The sequence below is a fragment of the Neolamprologus brichardi genome, chromosome 2 (genome assembly GCF_056152115.1).
Source record: "Neolamprologus brichardi isolate AB-2024 chromosome 2, ASM5615211v1, whole genome shotgun sequence".
Classification (NCBI taxonomy): Eukaryota; Metazoa; Chordata; class Actinopteri; order Cichliformes; family Cichlidae; genus Neolamprologus; species Neolamprologus brichardi.
This window is the reverse complement of record NC_142105.1, coordinates 24,127,241-24,145,490: the sequence shown is the minus strand read 5'-3', so window position 1 is coordinate 24,145,490 and position 18,250 is coordinate 24,127,241. Positions and strand designations below refer to the sequence as shown.

Genomic DNA, 18,250 nt, shown 5'->3' with positions numbered 1-18,250 from the left:
AATGAGACCTTGAGGCTGTGCAGTTGTCCTCTGAGTCTGACGTCAAAATGCAGAAACGGCGTGCATTATTCTCCCCGATTCCAACCTGGCTTATTCATACATGCATAATGCATCAGAACAAGTTTCTGGACATTCCTCACTGCAGTGCTTTGGTGTTAATAGGCTAATAGTGGACTGGATTAAGTCCTTTTCTGGGTTGTGTTAAACTAAATTGCAGATGACGTGCGTGACCATGTTCTGTGAAGTCATAGCTGTGTTTTCTTGTACTGGTCTGTCTCCCTAATTACTCCTGTGCTCATGGCTGACTTTTGCACACATACCTTTTGTCTGAATGTGGGCAACTCAAACCAACAACTCTTCAATCACCTGGACGCACACCAATGACAATATGTCAAGATGAATGCAGACTTTCCAGTGTGTACTGCTCCATACTGACTTCAAACGGATGCACACATGATGAACTCCCCGTCCAGACGCTGAAGCATGCAGGGAATGAAATAGAAATCAAACTCAATACTGCATCATCTCGTCGCGTCTTAAAAAACCGAGACAGACATGAAGCCTGCAAACACACAAAACTAATAATACCACCATTCCTCTTTCTCGCTCTTCCACACACACGCATATATGCAAGCTCTGTTGCTCCCTCACATACACATGGAAACACACACCTCCCAAATGAATCACCCTCCCAAGTGCTTAGCATCATCAGCATTCCCTGAATCAGCCGTGACTGCAGAGCACAACTGCATGACATGAGAGTCTCAGGGGTCAAATGAAATGCACACTCTAAGTGCCACTTCATCTTCAAGGCATAACAGTGAGCAGCGGCTCAAGAGCGAACTCGAATAACGCTGGATTGTGTCAGCCATTGTGCTCCTCTCGCCACTTAATAAGCCTGCATGGTGGCTCATTGTGAAGCGTGGTCCTTTAGCACTTTTCTCCAGCCACGCATGACTTCTCCCCAAACGGGCTCTTCTCCAGCCCCTACTGTCTGTTTATGTAGACTACCACCAGGGCGGCAAGGAATGCACTTCCAATACGATCTGCTCGCACACATCCTTAGATGAGGAGTCTGCTTCGACTTGCTGATATGAGCTGGGTTTTTTTTGTTGTTGTAACTTTTACACAGGGGTAAATGTTTTGATTAAAAGGCCGTTACTATTTTGCTAGTCACAATGACTTTGTAGTGGAGGGGTTTGCTGCCGTGCTGACGGATGGATGGCCGCTCCCTGCCTACAGTGAGCGGTTGAATCAGAGAGGAGCTGTCATCACCGGGCTGCCGACGCTGTTGCTTGAACTGAGAGGAGGGCGGGGGTAGTGTGTGTGTGTGTGTGTGTGTGTGTGTGTGTGTGTGGGGGGGGGGGGGGGGGGGGGGGGCAGGAGTTAGGACGATGTGCTGAAGGGGGCAAAGAAATTTAGGGGAAGGAGAAGATGTAGGCCTTGAAAAAGAGAGAGGGGGAAGATCATGTGGGATGGAACAGAAGAGGTCAGTATTGGGTGCAGCTCACCTCACACCCCAATCCCAGAAGACACTGCAGAGAGGGAGTCTGCATTACGTAAAAGGGGGGAAAGCAGGTGGTACTGTCTACGCAGTCCTGCTGTGGCTTTTGGTCCACGGTTAAATGCTCCAGTCATCTGGGGGTCCCATAACATGGTGAAAATGGGGAGACAATTACGCATTGTGCTGATCTGACACGTCAGAAGATGACGGCATGCCATAAAACCTGAGACGAAAAGGCGTAAAGGGCTGAAGCAGCATCTCTGTGATGGGGTGGATGAAGAGGAGGAGTAGACGAGACTCGCACACTCATAAACAGACATCAGTTTCTGCAGAACTTTCTTTCTTATGTTCATATCTCACAAAGATGAGCCTGAAAAACACAAATCTATGTTCAAACAAGTTTAATTCCTGGTATAATTGGATTCCTTGATGTTCACCCACAGTCATTCATTATAAAGCTTTAGTGCCCTTTGATGCCAAGACCTACAGTCGATGAACACGACTAATGAGCTCCCATTAAACCAACATTTGACAACATGCAAATTTGAGCTTGTAAATAGAGCAATCACTAAAAGTTGTAGTGTAGTAAAACACACAGATTATGTCTGCGGTTTTAAAGTAGTCGTGCAGTGCCTCCTATTGGGCACTCCTGCAAAGTGCATGTGGTGTTTGGTGCTTTTGTCCTATTTGAATTGAAAACCTCACCTTTATTTTCTGTGTCTTGCATATATTTCAGAGTGTTGCAACAACCAATCACAGATACAATGCTAATAAATAAAAGCCCAAACAGATGAGGTGCAGCAGGTTTCTGCCTCCAATACACTGCATTATCTCTTATTTTGGTTTCACTGCAAGAATGTGATGAAGAAGCTGTAAGTACTTAATTCCAAAACAGAAAAAACACCTGACATCTGTCAACACCTCGAGAAAGCTGGAGATGCCACACTCCTGTCCAGCTAATAAAACTATAAAACAGCGGCCTGTGCCCATCAACTGCACCAGCAAAGAGAGACCAGTGGGATAAACAAAGCAGTGGAAAGGCTGGCTCTTACAGGGCTAAACCTGAGACAATCCTTTTTAACCTCCTCTGTGAGAAGCCAACACAGTAAACCCTTACAACTTCCACCTCGTACCTTGATTGTGTAACAGGAAACTAAATTATGACTAAATGGCCGCACACCGAGGCAACCAGGGGGAGATCAGCGGGCTCGTATTTACTGGAATACTGCTCAGATGATTTCCAAAAATACACGACACGACTGTTTCAGCTTTATTTTATGTGAAAGTTAACACTTTAAGCAACACATTAATAAGAAACAGCAGGAGAAGAAGTCATTCACTGAGCCTTGTTTAGCAGAGAAGGCGAACATTATTCTTTATGTTAAAAGCTAATGAATTGCAGCAGCAGTCAGGTCTTACCTTCAAACAATGCAGTCTGACTCGGCCTTGGCAGGTCAAAACAATTAGCCTAAGTAATTTCGTGTAAGCATGTCTGAGGCCTGCAGTTATTCTGACAAAGATACAGCTGTTCTACACCCTATAATTGAAACAATTTGGAGTAACAAGGGGGCTAAATTGGAAGAAAGTGCTCCGTTAATGTTAAGTCATTCCTAAGGTGAGGTCCAGCTGGGGACCTGCGGTGCGTGTCATCGCACATTTCACTCCCTTCGTGTCTACATCAGCTTCTATGACCTAATTTCAAATCAGGGGGAAAAGAAAAGTGTAAAATCATCCTACATCCTGGAGTTTGTTTTCTGAGTAGTATTAATAAACTGATTTTCTGATGAAGACAAAGGTTAAATAAATAAAGGTTAAAAGCATACTGCCTTTCATTTTTAAGGTTTTCATATCAGGACATACAAAATAAAGAGGTCTTAAGTCATCTGATGTAAAGAAAACCTCAGATGAACTACAAAATGTGACATATTACAGCATGTTGTTGTTTATTTCAATTAAGCCAACATTATTTAAACCAAAGCAGTGGGTGGAAAAACTCACCCTTGCTGCTTCCATATGAATTAAGAATGTAAGAAGGTGTTGCTAATCTAACGTAATTGATTATCAGCAAGTGTAAGGACCTCTAGTCTGATCTGGAGCATTAAGGCGTGTGTTAAAAAATGCCAAAGAGGAAAGACACCAGGACTGATCTCAATGAGGCAACTTTTCCAACCCAATAGTTTAGGAAGGATTATGAGGACACAGCGTCATGGCTTAGGTTTGCAAATCATATCTAACCAAATCCCAAGACTTCTGTGATAATGTCCCTCGTGGACCAAAGTGGAGATATGTCCATATGACACAAAGCACCATATTTGGTGAAAAACAACCACAGCATATTAGCGCAAACAGCTGACACCAGCTGTGAAGCACGGTGATGATGATTTGGATTTGTTTTGCAGGTGCAAGATATGGACAAAAAAAGAAGAGAATCAATGTACTGCAATAGTACAGTCAAAGTACAGGCAGCAACCTGAGTGAAATGCTGTGGTGGGAGCTTAAGAAACCTGTGCTCAAACAAATGTCCACAAACCTCAATGGACTGAAACAATGGTGTAAAGAAGAGCGGGAACATCTTCTCCAAAACGGTGTGAGACATCGATAAAGCCATACAGAAAATGAATACTTCTAGTAACTGCTGCTAAAAGTGATTCTATAAGCTACTGAGCCATTGGGTTTACTGAGTTTTCCACAACTTTGTTTAATTTTAAACAAAATAGTACAGTGTCACTTCACATGTTGTTGTTCAGCTCAGGTTCCATTTATCTCATTTTAAGACCCGGTTAAGCTACAGATGTTTGTTTTTTTTAATTGTTATTTTTTTATTAATGTGAAACCTTAGAATTGACATAGCTGTCTTCTTACCAAGACTGTACCTGAGGGTACTTTGACAGGATACATAAGGAAAAAACATGGTTATGTATTTTTCCCAAGTTTTCTGAAGTGTGCTATTATGAGCTTAGTTCTTTGCTTGCTTGCAGAAAAATTAGACCTTTCCAGACACTCTGACCTGTGACAGAAGTAAAAGTCCAGATGTTACTGATAACATTAACAACAAAAGGGCCCTGGAACCGAGACAACAAGACACAATTGTTTCATCATTATTTTTTACTATTTTCAGCTGGGCCGGGTTTTTTTTTTTCCGAGGGTATCCATTAAAATGTGTGCTCTTTTGTATTTTTGCTTTTTAATGCGGCTTCTTATAATAGGCTTTATGTTCTTTAATTATTGTAAAACATTGCACAGTGCCAATAAACCAAACATAACCCTGAGTTGACTGGAATTTGCCATGTACAACAGCTGTTCCTTCCTAAAAAAAAACCAAACAAAACATGTTAATGTGCCCATCAAGCATATTTGAGTAACTCTACAACAGTAAAAGTAATATTTACCTTTAAAAAAAAGAAAAAGAAAGAAGGAACACTAGCCAAACGGTAACTTCAGTGCAGTGAATCGCTCCCCGATGCAACTGATGGATAAATCCCAGGAATAGTAGTCGAACGCGGAAGAGAGCGGAGCTCAGATGGAATATGGCTCTCTCCAGAGGTTTGAGATGCTGTCAGAGGGTTTTCTCGTGGATACCTGTTCTTATTATCACCGCCGTTGTCTTGTGGTCGTATTACGCCTATGTCTTTGAACTATGTCTTTGTAAGTATGGCAAACTGTGTTGGTTTCTCGCGACTTTGATCGTTTAGGTACAGACACCGCAGACTACCGCACAGCGGTGTTGACATAACGTTATAGAAAGAGCAGGAAGTGGCTTCGGGTGTGTGCGTTCATTTACTTAATATACAATCAGATTCTCCTTAAACCTAAACTAATTTCCCATTTTCCCCTACAAGCTCAGTGGTAATTCCTGGTTTTATACCAAAACTGTTGTGCTGTTATTCCTCTTAGCTAAGTACAACCTGACAGTCTGGCTAGTCGTGTTAGCCGGTAAATAGCCGGTAAATGCTGTTTCAGTAAACAATAAACAAACTAGTGTTAGTCGAAACAGTTAGCTAGACTGTTGTCAGTCAGCCAGCTTGGGTGTATTTCTGAAATCATGTTCTTGTTTTAACAGTTACAATCACCAATACACTGGAAAAAGGTAAGCTACCCTCTCGTCTCAGTGTAATGTGCACTGTTGAACCATGAACTAGAATAACACCGGGCTTGTTTCTGATATAATATGTATTATGGTGATTATGTCTTGTGCTTGCAGTGGCCTATTTGCTTTTATTTCATGTTTGCTTTGTGATGTTCTCCTGGACCTACTGGAAGTCAATATTCACCCCTCCTGCGTCTCCATGCAAAAAGGTCTGGAGAGCTAACCTGAATATCACCAATTAACTGTGGCCTATGCTGAATATGTTGTATGCAAATATCTGTCTGTCTGCTTTAGTTTCAGCTGTCATACTCAGACAAGCAAAGGTACGAAATGGAGGACAGACCAGATGCTCAGAAGCAAATCCTGGTTGAGATTGCAAAGAAGCTGCCTATTTTCACTCGAGCCCAATCTGGAGGTAAGCAGTGAAATCATGTGAAATGTTTTCTTTCTTTTAATTTTCTTTGTCCACCTTATTTGATATAGAGTTGTTGGGGGGGCACTAACAAGGCAGGTATATTAGCCGCAATCCATCATCTCACACATAATCTGTGTTTGGTGAAAGGAAATAGGTGAGGGCAATTAGCTTTGTGTGCGCTCCGGAGCATCTTCAGCCAGTGTATCTCTTTCGTTAATGCTGATTGGTAAGACTTAAGTTCTGGGCTGCAGGAAGTATTTGAAGGGCAAGCTCAGCTCAAATGTCGTCCATTCAACTCGCCATCCTCTTGTCTCCAGCTATCAGGTTCTGCGACCGCTGCCAGGTGCTGAAGCCTGACCGCTGTCACCACTGCTCCGTCTGTGAAATGTAAGACACCCTTTCCTCCCCAATCCCTTCATCTGGAGATGGAGAGAGGCAATTAGATATTTGTTGGCCAGGGACTGTTGTGATAATTAGAGGATGTTGCTTTTGTTTGCCATGTCATGTCTTGAAGACATTATTCCAAAGATCAATCAGTGCAGAGGTTTAGCAAAGGGAACGAGCCGATAGCTGCCAGTGTACATGTTAAAGAAAGCCGTAAGAAAAGCTTGCCTAACATGAAACAAATGGCATTAAAATGATATAGAAACCTTGTCTTGCTTTTAAGGTGTGTCTTAAAGATGGACCATCACTGTCCCTGGTAAGTTGTAACCTCTTCCTCTTCGTCAGTGTTTAAATGTTGAAATAAATGTTTTGTTCTAAAACCAGAATGTCTTTTTCCTTTTAAGGGTGAACAACTGTGTTGGTTTTTCCAACTACAAGTTTTTTCTCCTTTTCCTTGCCTACTCTATGGTGTACTGTATATTCATTGCGGCAACAGTCTTTCAGTATTTCCTCAAATTCTGGGAAGTGAGTGTCATTCTTGCTTTATGACTCATATTCACAAGTTGTCATAATGTCATTTTGAAGTCCTTATAGTCAGCAGTATTGTATTTCTGCAAGATTCAAGCATTCTGTCATAGTTTATTCTCAGGTTTCTAGCGCTAATATTTCTCTCTTTCCCAGGGGGTCTTGCCAAACGGGCCTGCAAAGTTCCACGTCCTCTTCCTCATGTTTGTGGCTCTCATGTTCTTTGTCAGTCTCATGTTCCTCTTTGGCTACCACTGTTGGCTTGTGGCCAAGAACAGATCTACATTAGGTGAGAATTTGACACATTTACTGATTAAACCCTCCTTTGATTTCTTTTTTAAGAAATTGATCCCATTTATTTATTAAATTAAGCACACATTAAATATGGTATGGAGAATTGAAAGGTTGACAGGGGGAACCTAACTAGTTTCATATCTGTTTTTTAGAGGCCTTCTCAGCTCCGGTTTTTGCCAACGGACCAGACAAAAACGGCTTTAACGTCAGCATGCGCAGAAATCTGGAGCAGGTATTTGGAGAGAATCGGAGATTGTGGTTCATCCCCGTCTTTACGAGGTGAGTTTGTTGTCAGGAGGCAACTCGTTGATTTCTATAATGAGGTGATGGCATTTTGGCATCTTTACACTTAAGTCTTGGCCCTATAGTTTGCAACAGTGTGTTGAAATACACAGAATTAATTCAGAGTGCAACGTGTGCCAAAGCCAGTAGTCACAGAACATGATCTGGATCCTCACCAAAAGCTAATGGATACTTCCTCTGTTCACCACCACTTCTCCACCAGGTTCATGGAATTTGGCCTGTTAGGTTTTGCATAATGTTGTGGACAAAGAGGCTGAGCAAGTGTCTGTACCTCAGCTTACTGCCATGGTGGAGGAAGAGTTGGAGATCAGTATAATAATTTAAGTAGTACACCGAATATTTGAAGTATAAGGGATATGAATAATTGATGGTGAACAATATGACATTGACTTCAGAATACAGAGTAGTTTTACATCAAGCTGCAGTGGCGCTAATGAATAACATGCATAGTGAAGAATTTGATCAATGGTTGGAACTTATTTAATAGTTAACTGGATCTTTAACAAGCTTCCGTCTGTTTCTGTACCTCTTATATGTCAGCCAAGGGAATGGCCACTACTTTGCTTTGAAGAACCGGAGCTCTGAATCCCAGAACCCCTTATTAGCTAACGAGGACATGTGGGAAGAGTCAGATGATGGGTCTGAGGAGGGAAGCTTGGGTGAGTTTATTTAAATTCTGTCATATTTAAAATACACAGAACTGAAAAGCCTTTTTCTCATTAATGTCCAATATACTGTATATCCTATTCAACTTATATCATCCAGGACAGCTGTCATGACCTGCTGGTCAACATATCTTCACAGTAGCACCTGATCCATGAAATATATGGCTCTTGGCTTCTATTTATTCTGATGAGATTGCTGGTGCTAGAGACACAAGTAGTTTCCTTCCAAAAATAATTGGCTCTAATACTTTTGCATTTTTTTTAATCCATTAAAAAACCTCTTAAGAGACTAAATGCTTGAGTTTTCTCCAGAATCTGTTAGCATCTAATTACAGTTATCTTTTGTGTCATTTTGACCTTTGTAGTTGCTTTGCACTGTGAAATTTAAAAACAAAAATAAAGGGTGAGTCGTGCGAGTCACAGGCAAATGCTTGCAGGCATCCGGTGACTTTTACTGTATTTTCTAAACAAATATTTTACCTACTCTATCACCTTCAGGTCTTACAAAAACAAGTAATAGTGTCCAGTGAATACTTGTGCTTTATAAGTTATTTGTGCCTGTCTCTTATATATGTTTTTTATTCCTATGAAAGTCATATTTATTGCTCGAGTGTAGTGACAGAGAAAATATCCATTCAGAGACCCCGACTTTTCCGTAACTTGACTTTCCAAATATGGAATGCCTGCACTGAAACATCCAAAAACAAATGTTGTTGGAGGTCACACAGTAGGAGCAATAAGATGGGCAAGGTTTGTAACCTTGGGCTAATGGCGGAGGGGATGGGACACAGTAACGACACCATGCAACGGCAGATTAGTTCAATATTTGTTCAGTTGAAATGACCTGAAGGCTTCACTATAAACTGCTGCTGTGTTTATATTTTGCTACCACCTGCTGGTCACATGAACCACACTGTTCACTACCAGCTGCATCGTTTACAACAAAACCACAGAAAAAATTAATTTACATGCTGATTTTTTTTTTTTTTTTTAAATCATTCCAGCAGAGGATGTGGACCCCTCTGTTACCATAGAGATGGAGGAATAATTTACACTGGTGGAGACCTGGACTTGTATCGCACACACTGTGTATTGAGAGGTAAATGCATTCCAAATCGCAAGGACGTTCAGACACACCGAAGGGGCCCAAACAAGAGGATTAAGACCTGCGTTTGGACTGTCGTTGCCAACTCCACCCCGATGCTTCACATACTGATGAAAAAAGGAACTCATTGGATGACCAGTGGAAGCATCGCCTCTCATGTCATCATAAAATTTTATTTTCGGGGCAAGTCAAATGTTTCCTGTTTTACAGAAAAGCAACTGATTTATTTTTCTTTTTTAAATTACAGAGCAAATATTTTGCCTGTATTTGTTATTCTTGACAGAGCACTAAACCTTTACAGCTTCTGTCTGGCAGTGTGCAATTTTACAGGTTTCTGTTTGAGAGTTAAGCTTACAGTGTTGCACCTTATGGTTTTTTCGATGGGGGATGGGAAGGGAACTCGCACTCGTCAGGCTCCAGAAGTCTCATAGTGACCGAGTTGTCTACAAGTTTGAGGTTTACAGCATTTAAACATAAGATTTGACTTAAACATATTATTAAAAAGCTAACTTAACCTGAGCCTTACTAACAAGTATTCCTGTTTTTGGAGTCAGTATCTCCTCGGAATGTATTCTCCTGCTCCTCATCATCCTTTTGAGTACATTGCACCAACATCTTGGGCACTTCTTCCCCCTTTATGGAGTGTTTTATCCTCCCTGTTGCAGTTCGAATGTCATTAGCTCAGTGTCTAATCACAATGGTGACTGTAACAACAAGACAAGCATAAATTTGGTCATAGTTAGACCTGATTACATGTTACATCTGAGTATTATGGCAAACTTGATATGTCTATCTATCAGTGGAGTCATATTCTGAATATACTGTATATCATGGCTTAAAAGCTGTTTGCTACATTGATTAAGAAGGATGCAGTGATTGGTTAGATTTATGTCTGGGTTACGAGCATATGAGATTTACTGAGACTTTTTATTTTATTTTATTTTTTAAATCTAATCAGTCTTTTTTTTATCATTAGCTATCCCTGGGAAGATAACACTTTGGAAGCAGGGGATTAAAAATTGCTTTTGTTATAGACATATAAACATGCATATGAGAGGGCATAGGTTCTTCTATGTCTGTTTTTGATCATTTTAGATAAATACACTGTACATATTAACTGATCCTCATCAACAGGTTGGTAGAGGGCAGTGATTTTCTGCAATATAACGTTCTGATTATTATTATTATTTTTTTTTTTACCTGTGTTTATGTATTTTAATACCAATGAAAGCTAGTCTTATTCTGACTGCTTTTGTGTATTTAGACAGCGAACCTGGCAGAAAACCACTTCTTTAACCAAGTAAACCCATTTATTCAGTCATGCATAAGAAGTTGGGTTTTCACCAGATGTGTGTACAGTTGTATGTTGAAGCTTAAACTTTTTGTCAGATCAGTTTTTTTCCCAAGTTGAGTGACCTAAACTAAATGCTGCTCATATCTAAGAAATGCTTCTGTTCATTCTACTGAAACTGTAGGTTATTTATCAGGGATATGTGAAAGCTTGTATAAAAACATTGAGAAGGATATGGCTGTTGAGTGTATCATTTAGTCTTGTCTATTTATTGTTATAAAAGTCTGCCTTTTTTTTCTCTCGCGTATCGACTTTGAACCATATCTGCTGCAGGCAGTGTTTGTATATTTTGTTCTATTACCGGTAAGTGAACTATTGAAGTAACGTACTTTAATCAAACAGAACATTTATAACTTGAGAAGGCAGGAGTTCTATGTTGCTAGAGCACATGTGGTCCCCTCTTTAACCCGTCTTTGGAGTATGTGATTGTGGTGCTTCCCTTTTTCATCACGTCAAAACTACCAATAGTTTCATTTGCTGTTCTTTGTAAACAAATATTCTTTATTGATCCAGCAGATGTTGTAACATGCAGAATAAAATGATACAAGTTGAACTCTTTACATGGTTCTGTGTAGTCTTTTTATAGTATGACTATACACAGCATAGAATAATATATACATTTGATTAATTTGATATCAGTTTTTGAACTTTGTAAATGAGAAGCAGTACTTCGCACAATGAGGAGAACATGACAAATACATTGCAAGATATATTAAAAATACAACCAAAACTATTTGCAGATCATGTTCCTCGGGTTGTCCTCCATTTAGTCGGTGCCAAAGTACCTCTGTCCGAAATGTGTTGGAGCCACCGGGTGGACTTCTGTGGTCAGAATTGTGATATCTGGGAACTCCTGGATTATAGATTTTGCTCCTAGAAGAAAAATGTACAGTTGGTTCACTTTCTGTCTGAAACCTAAGCCGCTGATGTGCTGAATTAACAAAAGCAACTAGCAGCCAAAACCTGAAGCTTTTCTGAGGTAAGGCTGCTATGAAATGCCAGTTCATGACCAGGATGGAAAAAAGCAACCATCTTAATTCCCACCATCTTCAGCTGTACTGTGGTGAGGTTAAGCACAGCTCAGGTAAGCTGATAAAGGGGCCTAGAGCTTAAGAAGCAACAACACTGACATATCCTCACTTTGTAGGTTTATACAGCAAACATTAAAAAGTAGATGCATGTTCACCTGTTCCAAAACAAAATTATTATTTATCTGGCATTTGGAACTGTTTTTGTTTCTACCAACCCCCGAGGGGAATAATCTACCTTTAAGTCCACTATGTTCATTAGCTACTCCATTTGCTACCTACTGTGGCTTTTAAGTGCTTTTTTGTTAAAGGCAGCTATCTGCTGTAGCTGCAAATGGATTGAGAATGAACAAACACTAAACAATGAACTGAAACTCACTATAAAGTACTGACAACTCCTTTAGCACGGTCAGATACACTGTTAGTATAAAAAATACTAATTATAGATTATTAAAAATAATGTAATGGTAACACACAATGGTCTCATTCAACATGACAATGAGATTACCAGCATTGGTGTCCAGGAATCACTCGAATCATCTACTTTATTATTAGGTACATTTCGGTAGTATTAAGTTGGAGCCGCTTTTGCATAAGGTGCTGGAAAAATTCCTCAAGATTGGAGTACAGCTAACTCACTATCACTGTCTCTAACCAGCTTGAGATGACTTGAGCTTTGAGATCCTGCTGTGTTATCCTGCTGGAAGCAGCCACCAGAACATGTGCACCCTGCGCTTATAAATGGATGGAAAATGCTGACACTACCATCCAAATGTCGCTGCAAAAATAGAGACATTAGACCAGGTGATGTTTTTCTCAGACTTCTATTATCCATTTTTTGTGAACTTGTGTGAACTGTAGCCTCTGTTTTCTGTCCTTAGCAGACAGGAGTGGCACCCAGTGTGGTCTTCTGCTGCTGTAGCCTATCTGCTACAAGTTTTGATGTGTTGCACATTCAAAGATGCTCTTCTGCATACCTTGGTTCTAAAATGTCTTTTTTTTGAGTTGGTGGTTCCTTCCTCTCAGCTCAAAGCAGTCTGACTTCTGACATCAACAAGGCATTTTAACCCATAGAACGCCTGCTGACTGGATTTATTACCTTTTTAGAACATTCTCTGTAACTCTAGAGATGATCGTGTGGGAAAATCCCAATAGATCAGCAATTTCTAAAACACTTAGACCAACCTCCTTGACACCAACAACCATGGAATGTTCACTTACATCACCTTTCTTGCCCAACTTGACATGCCTACATGCATTGGGTTGGTGACGTGATTAGCTGATTACATACTCGTGCCTGTGAGCAGTTGAGCACTTGTACCTAATAAAGCGACCACTTCTGTATATAGCGTAGACCAGGGTTTGATTACCTGGTAAAAGGAAATGTCTTTAAAAAGGCTTCATCCCCTTCAGAGGATTAAATAGCTTTTTATATTTTAATGGCAACATGTGCTTAATATGTCAACGTTTCATATATTTAAGTGAAATAAATCTATTAAACATCAAGACAATCTGGCCCAAGCTAAAGTAGAGAAAACTATAAACATGCAGAAGTTACATAGTTTACTGGTGACTGCTGAGCAAGACTTCAGATCAGCAGCGCCACAGAACCTCATTGTTGTTGGCAACAGTATTTTTTATATAGACACTGATGCAGCAGAAACATGAGTGGAGGAGCAATAGAGGACAATGTGTGTGATCTGGGAGGTAAACAAAACCGAGCTGGTGGCGACTGCACTTGTGTTGAGCTGTCTGGCTTACCATGAGGTGTGGAGAAGAGGCTGAGTAGGATAATATGTTTGGGTTGGACCCTGTGCTCTTTCAGCACCCTCACAGCCTCAATCACGGTGTTCCCTGTACCTGCAGACACAGAACAGATAAGGTTTGCTTCACATTCCTGCTTATAATGACAAATTTGCTGACTCATCTCAAGAATATGTGACAAGTCGTAACAGATTCCCAACACAAACTACATAATTGCATTTTTCCCAATTCAAATATATGCAACTCATGCATTATGAGCATCTTAAAAGAAAAGGAAAGTGATTGTGTGCTGATTGATGTGCCCATAAGTCTGGACAATTGACAGGCTTTAATTTCATATCCAGTTAGCATGCATCAATGAAACCATATGTTCCATCATTCTGACATAAAATATACCTTGAGCCTAGCTTGGTCACTTTTTTTTTTTTTTTTAAAGCTGAGAACAGAAAAATGCTGCTTTGTGACACAGGGAAACCGGGGCTATTAAGATACTATTTTTGTTGGCCCTCATTATGTTATTCAGCAGCCTGGTGGCTATCTCCCAGGCAATGTATAATTACCCCCATGAGAACCATAATTATCAGAGCAGTGTGAATGGGCCGGCATGATGTGGAAATGCAGACTTGGTGGTGAAGGTCAACTCAAGGGAGATTTTCCAAAATTAATAAATACAAAAACCTTTTTTTTCTTTTTACACTTGCACAGAATTGAACATCTCTTGACATTTACGTGCTACTGAAGGTGACAAACTGGAGTCACCAGCAAGAAAAAACGATCTCAGCCATCTTGTTACTTACTGAGAATGGGGTACATGAGCAGCACTTTTCTTCTATACACATCTGGGGGGAACTTGGCATAGTAGACCTTGGCTTTCTGTGTCTCTTCGTCACTCTGTATGAGGATCTTGCCAATGCGGATAGAGCGGCAGCAATCACGGAGACCCTGCTCCATGGCCTCGCCTGTGAGAAAGCACATGAAACGCAACTGTGGTTGAAAGGTTACACAAATATATTTGTTGCTTAGGGTTAGTGTTGTCTTCATCAGCGGGGATTTCCAGCAGACCTGCACCTACATGTGTGTTGCGTCTCATTTCTCCAGTAAGACACGCTCACGCCATATCGGTTCGTTTGAAACAAGAATAATTATCAGCAGTGCTAATCATAAAAATACATTCTGGATTTTCCTAAACCCAAAGTCACCTAAAAATATTAAATAAATATAAAGACATGGCTGTTGCCATTTAAAAAACAAGCAAACAAACAATGCTATATCTAAATGCAGAATTGCCCGCTTTCCTCCACAACCACACAGAAAAGTTCACTCAATGGTCACACTGTAAAGCATTCAGTCTTCATTACATTACAGCACTCTACCATGACATGCTCAAAGTCAACCCACGAGGATGTCAAGACATGACTGTGGTATGGAAAACAATAGAACCGGTGTTTTGACTTAGCTGATGTGTTACCTTTAAGGTACAGTGTTTGAGTTTTATACTTTCTGTGTTTTATTCTAGCATGACTGTCAAAAAGGCAAAACAGGCTTTGCAGACAGCTATGGTAACAGTCTCATTAAACCAAAAGGATAAATAACAAGTGTTACTTCTGGTTGTGTGGTCTGCTGACAGCGAAGCCTTCAGAGACTGTGCTCTCTACAAAACTAAAGACAAATAGCTGTCTCAAATGCCTAACATAACGTTTACACAACTTAGTATTCAAACAAGAGAGAAGTCTATGATCCAAGAGCAAAACAGATGCACAGTATGAGTACACGGTTGCATGGAAGACTTGTGTGTACCTAGGAAAGACACAAATTTGTTTTGATAGGTGTGCTAGAGAAGGTTTAACTTACCACTCCTCATAATGCTGACTCCACAGTTGCCTCTTTCAAACTTGACACCCTCATACTTGTACCCTGAGGGAAAAAATGAAGCAGAAACAGTCACAAAATGTAGCTGTTCAGAAAAAGCCCAAACAGTCATATAATGCTGGGAGTTAAAACACTCAAACACTGGAGCCCACTGGTCAGAATTCAGAACTCTGTTTTTGTCTAACCTAGTCTTTACGCCTGAATAACGACTTCGTTATTACAGAGAGATCCTCCTCACCTGTCGGTGTGGTCACTGTGCACTCAGAGTAGGGGAGCTGGTTCAAGCCCTCTTCAACTACAAGCCTGATCTGTTTTTTTACAACACAAACAGACTTTATTTATAAACTCTTCACACTTTTACAGCATACTGTATTAAAGTCATGATCTTACCAGTCGGTCCGCACAAAACACAAAATCTCCTCTGCTGGTTGTCCTGAAAACGTAAATATGAGTTTGATTAGATCATTTTAGATCAGGGGTTGGCAAACTTTTACTATGAAAAGGGTCATTTTCAAGCAATTCTTAACCTGTAAAGAACATCTGATATTTGCAATGCCTATTTATTTAAGCCATTTGTTATACAGTCATGTGAAAAAGTAATTTTCCCACAGTAATTGTTTTCTGTATGCCGTTTTAAGTCTCTCACATCATTGTGGAGGAATTGTGGCTCACTTGTGGCGCACTTACAGTGATATTTGTTCATTGAGGTTTGCAGGCATTCATATATGCACAACATTTTTAAGGTCCTGCCATAAAATTTAATTAAGGCTGAGGTCTGGACTTTGACTGGACTGCTGCAACACCTTCATTCTTTTCTTTTTCAGTCATTCTGTTGGCGATCATTGTCCTGTTGTGTGACATCAAGCTTTAGCCCATGGCCTGACATTTCACTGTAAAATACTTTGGCATATGGTTGACTAAGTGACTGCAATATGCTCAGGTATATAGCTGCAAAATAAGCTTAAATCATCACCCCTCCTCCACCATGCTTTACAGCTGGTATGAGGTATTTGTGCTGATGTGCTGTGTTTTGTTTTTCGGAAACGTGAACCCTGGCCCAACATTTTGTGGTTTGTTCAGATCAACTTTGAAAACCTACGCCCCCCTCTGCTAGGTTATTTTTAAAGAGAAGATGTATTCTCCTGGCAACCCTTCCAAACAAACCAGACTTGTTCAGTCTTTTTCTGATTGTACTGTCATGAGTTTTATCATGCTAACTGAGGCCTGTAGAGTCTGACATGCAGCTCTTGGGAGTTTTTACAGATTATCTGAGCACTGCATGGTTGTTAACACACACCTGAATGCTCCAGACCAGCAAATTGCCAAAATGTCTGCTTTTACAAAGATCCTGACAGTTGATGATGATCAGATTATCAGCACTGCATAGTCCTGTGGAAACTCTATTTTACATGACTGTATGCATGTCATTTTTGAATTCTTATCATGTGTTAATGAAGAAGGCACCATCTATTATTTGGATGTTTGCCCATCAAAATACCAATAACAGTAAAAATGCAAATCTTTTACCACATGTGACTACTTTAAAGTGGGCTATTCATAATTAGTATTTTAACTTTTCGTTTTCATTACAATAATATCATTTTTTGTTGCATTTATAATTCCTAATGATCTATTTCTTTTAAGCTACATGCGTCTCTGAGCTGGTTGATACTCAGCACTGCTCTGATTCAAATGATCTTATTACTGCTTCAATTTCATCTCTTTTTGTGTGAACAGACGACAACTATGTATCCGGTAAAGTAATACGAGGTTATAACTACACAAGACACCTTAACAACTGTAAGATATGTGCAATTTTATGTTGGTTCTTTTGATACAATAAATTATTCTCTCCTTGAAAGGCTTAAAAAATGTTGTAGCTGAAACTGTTATGATAGTTACTATGACGTTTCCTTGAAGAAGCATCACTTGTTTTAGTCACAGGCATGGACAGTATCGCACATACTGTAGTTTTCTTTCACCATGTTGAGTCATCATTGAAGCTATATGGGTCATTTCATATCAACTGACTAAATCTGAAAAAAATTCCCAGCCTGAAAAATTCCCAGGGTGATCATAACGTTACGTTGGCCTGACCTATCTAATATCACTGCAAACTCTTTGACTTCCCCTGGAAATTTAAATTCCATTAGATTTTTGGTAAGCTGCCTTTTTTAGGATTAGTGGCATCCTTTAAATTACATACCTTCCTGGTTTTCTATTATAGTTCCAGTTCAGTGAAATGAAGAACAGCTACGTTTTTCCATTTACTAATTATAGTTTTCTACAGAGACCATAAACACAATTTAAAGTCTATATTTTATATAAGGCTCGTTACTTGCTTTTGTACCACAACCACTATGTATATGGCCTGTGTGTCAGTAAATAAGAGCGGGGGACTCACTTGTCTCTGATTATTGTCTGTAATTCACGGATCTGGTCATTCAGAGGAAGCAGCTTAAGCTGGGGTCCCAGGTTGTCCTGGCTGTCAGGCTGTGTTGTGGCATCACTTGGTTCGGAGTTGGATACTACTGCAGGCACGCTGCTGTTACTGTTTGCAAACCGAACTTGCTTCATTGGGTGCTCCTGGCCACTGCTCACATTGTTCAGCTGCTGATTGTGGCATGGCATCCTGAGTAAAAGCAAGAGATACCTATGCTAAAGTCAGCTAGCTTCTTTCCGCAGCGCCACACACGTACTAACGGTGTGTCACAAGGAACACAACGTGCTCTGTCGTTAGCTTCAACTCTTAAACTTCGAGTAGCTACTGCACAGACACCCCCGTTAGGACTTCACTCACAGATGTACAGACACCGAAACAGGTCGTGTTAAAAACAATTCCTCGCCGTTACTGCTGGCTAAAAAAACAGAAAACGCAGCGATTAGAAAACCTGCTTGCCCGCTAGCTTTGACACAATGTTAAAGAAGGCCGGATATGACGTACCCGGCGTGTTGA

At 40.3% G+C, this 18,250-nt stretch overlaps 2 protein-coding genes across 2 annotated transcripts; one reads left to right on the top strand and one right to left on the bottom strand.

Moving 5' to 3' along the window:
• Positions 1–5,010: 5,010 nt before the first annotated feature.
• Positions 5,011–9,443, top strand: zdhhc15b (zDHHC palmitoyltransferase 15b). Its single transcript, XM_006781556.2, has 11 exons — positions 5,011–5,149; positions 5,565–5,591; positions 5,706–5,800; positions 5,886–6,006; positions 6,324–6,393; positions 6,674–6,706; positions 6,795–6,915; positions 7,072–7,204; positions 7,362–7,488; positions 8,053–8,171; positions 9,182–9,443. The coding sequence occupies exons 1-11, from the start codon at positions 5,032–5,034 to the stop codon at positions 9,223–9,225; spliced, it is 1,008 nt and encodes a 335-aa protein (XP_006781619.1). The 5' UTR covers positions 5,011–5,031; the 3' UTR covers positions 9,226–9,443.
• A 1,647-nt stretch (positions 9,444–11,090) lies between these two features.
• uprt (uracil phosphoribosyltransferase (FUR1) homolog (S. cerevisiae)) lies at positions 11,091–18,250 on the bottom strand. Its single transcript, XM_035909885.2, has 7 exons — positions 17,699–18,250; positions 15,685–15,727; positions 15,533–15,602; positions 15,277–15,339; positions 14,223–14,384; positions 13,423–13,521; positions 11,091–11,506 (listed from the first exon to the last, which is right to left on the bottom strand). The coding sequence occupies exons 1-7, from the start codon at positions 17,923–17,925 to the stop codon at positions 11,400–11,402; spliced, it is 771 nt and encodes a 256-aa protein (XP_035765778.1). The 5' UTR covers positions 17,926–18,250; the 3' UTR covers positions 11,091–11,399.

What these genes read in the sequence shown, in the direction of transcription:
- zdhhc15b (XM_006781556.2), top strand. Translation starts at nt 5,032, where the DNA reads ATGGCTCTCTCCAGAGGTTTGAGATGCTGTCAGAGGGTTTTCTCGTGG. An exon ending in CACCAATACACTGGAAAAAG is followed by an intron (nt 5,592 to 5,705) that starts GTAAGCTACCCT and finishes TTGTGCTTGCAG; the next exon opens with TGGCCTATTTGCTTTTATTT. An exon ending in ATTTCCTCAAATTCTGGGAA is followed by an intron (nt 6,916 to 7,071) that starts GTGAGTGTCATT and finishes TCTCTTTCCCAG; the next exon opens with GGGGTCTTGCCAAACGGGCC.
- uprt (XM_035909885.2), bottom strand. Translation starts at nt 17,925, where the DNA reads ATGCCATGCCACAATCAGCAGCTGAACAATGTGAGCAGTGGCCAGGAG. An exon ending in CAGACAATAATCAGAGACAA is followed by an intron (nt 15,728 to 17,698) that starts GTGAGTCCCCCG and finishes TTACGTTTTCAG; the next exon opens with GACAACCAGCAGAGGAGATT. An exon ending in TGTTTTGTGCGGACCGACTG is followed by an intron (nt 15,603 to 15,684) that starts GTAAGATCATGA and finishes GTAAAAAAACAG; the next exon opens with ATCAGGCTTGTAGTTGAAGA.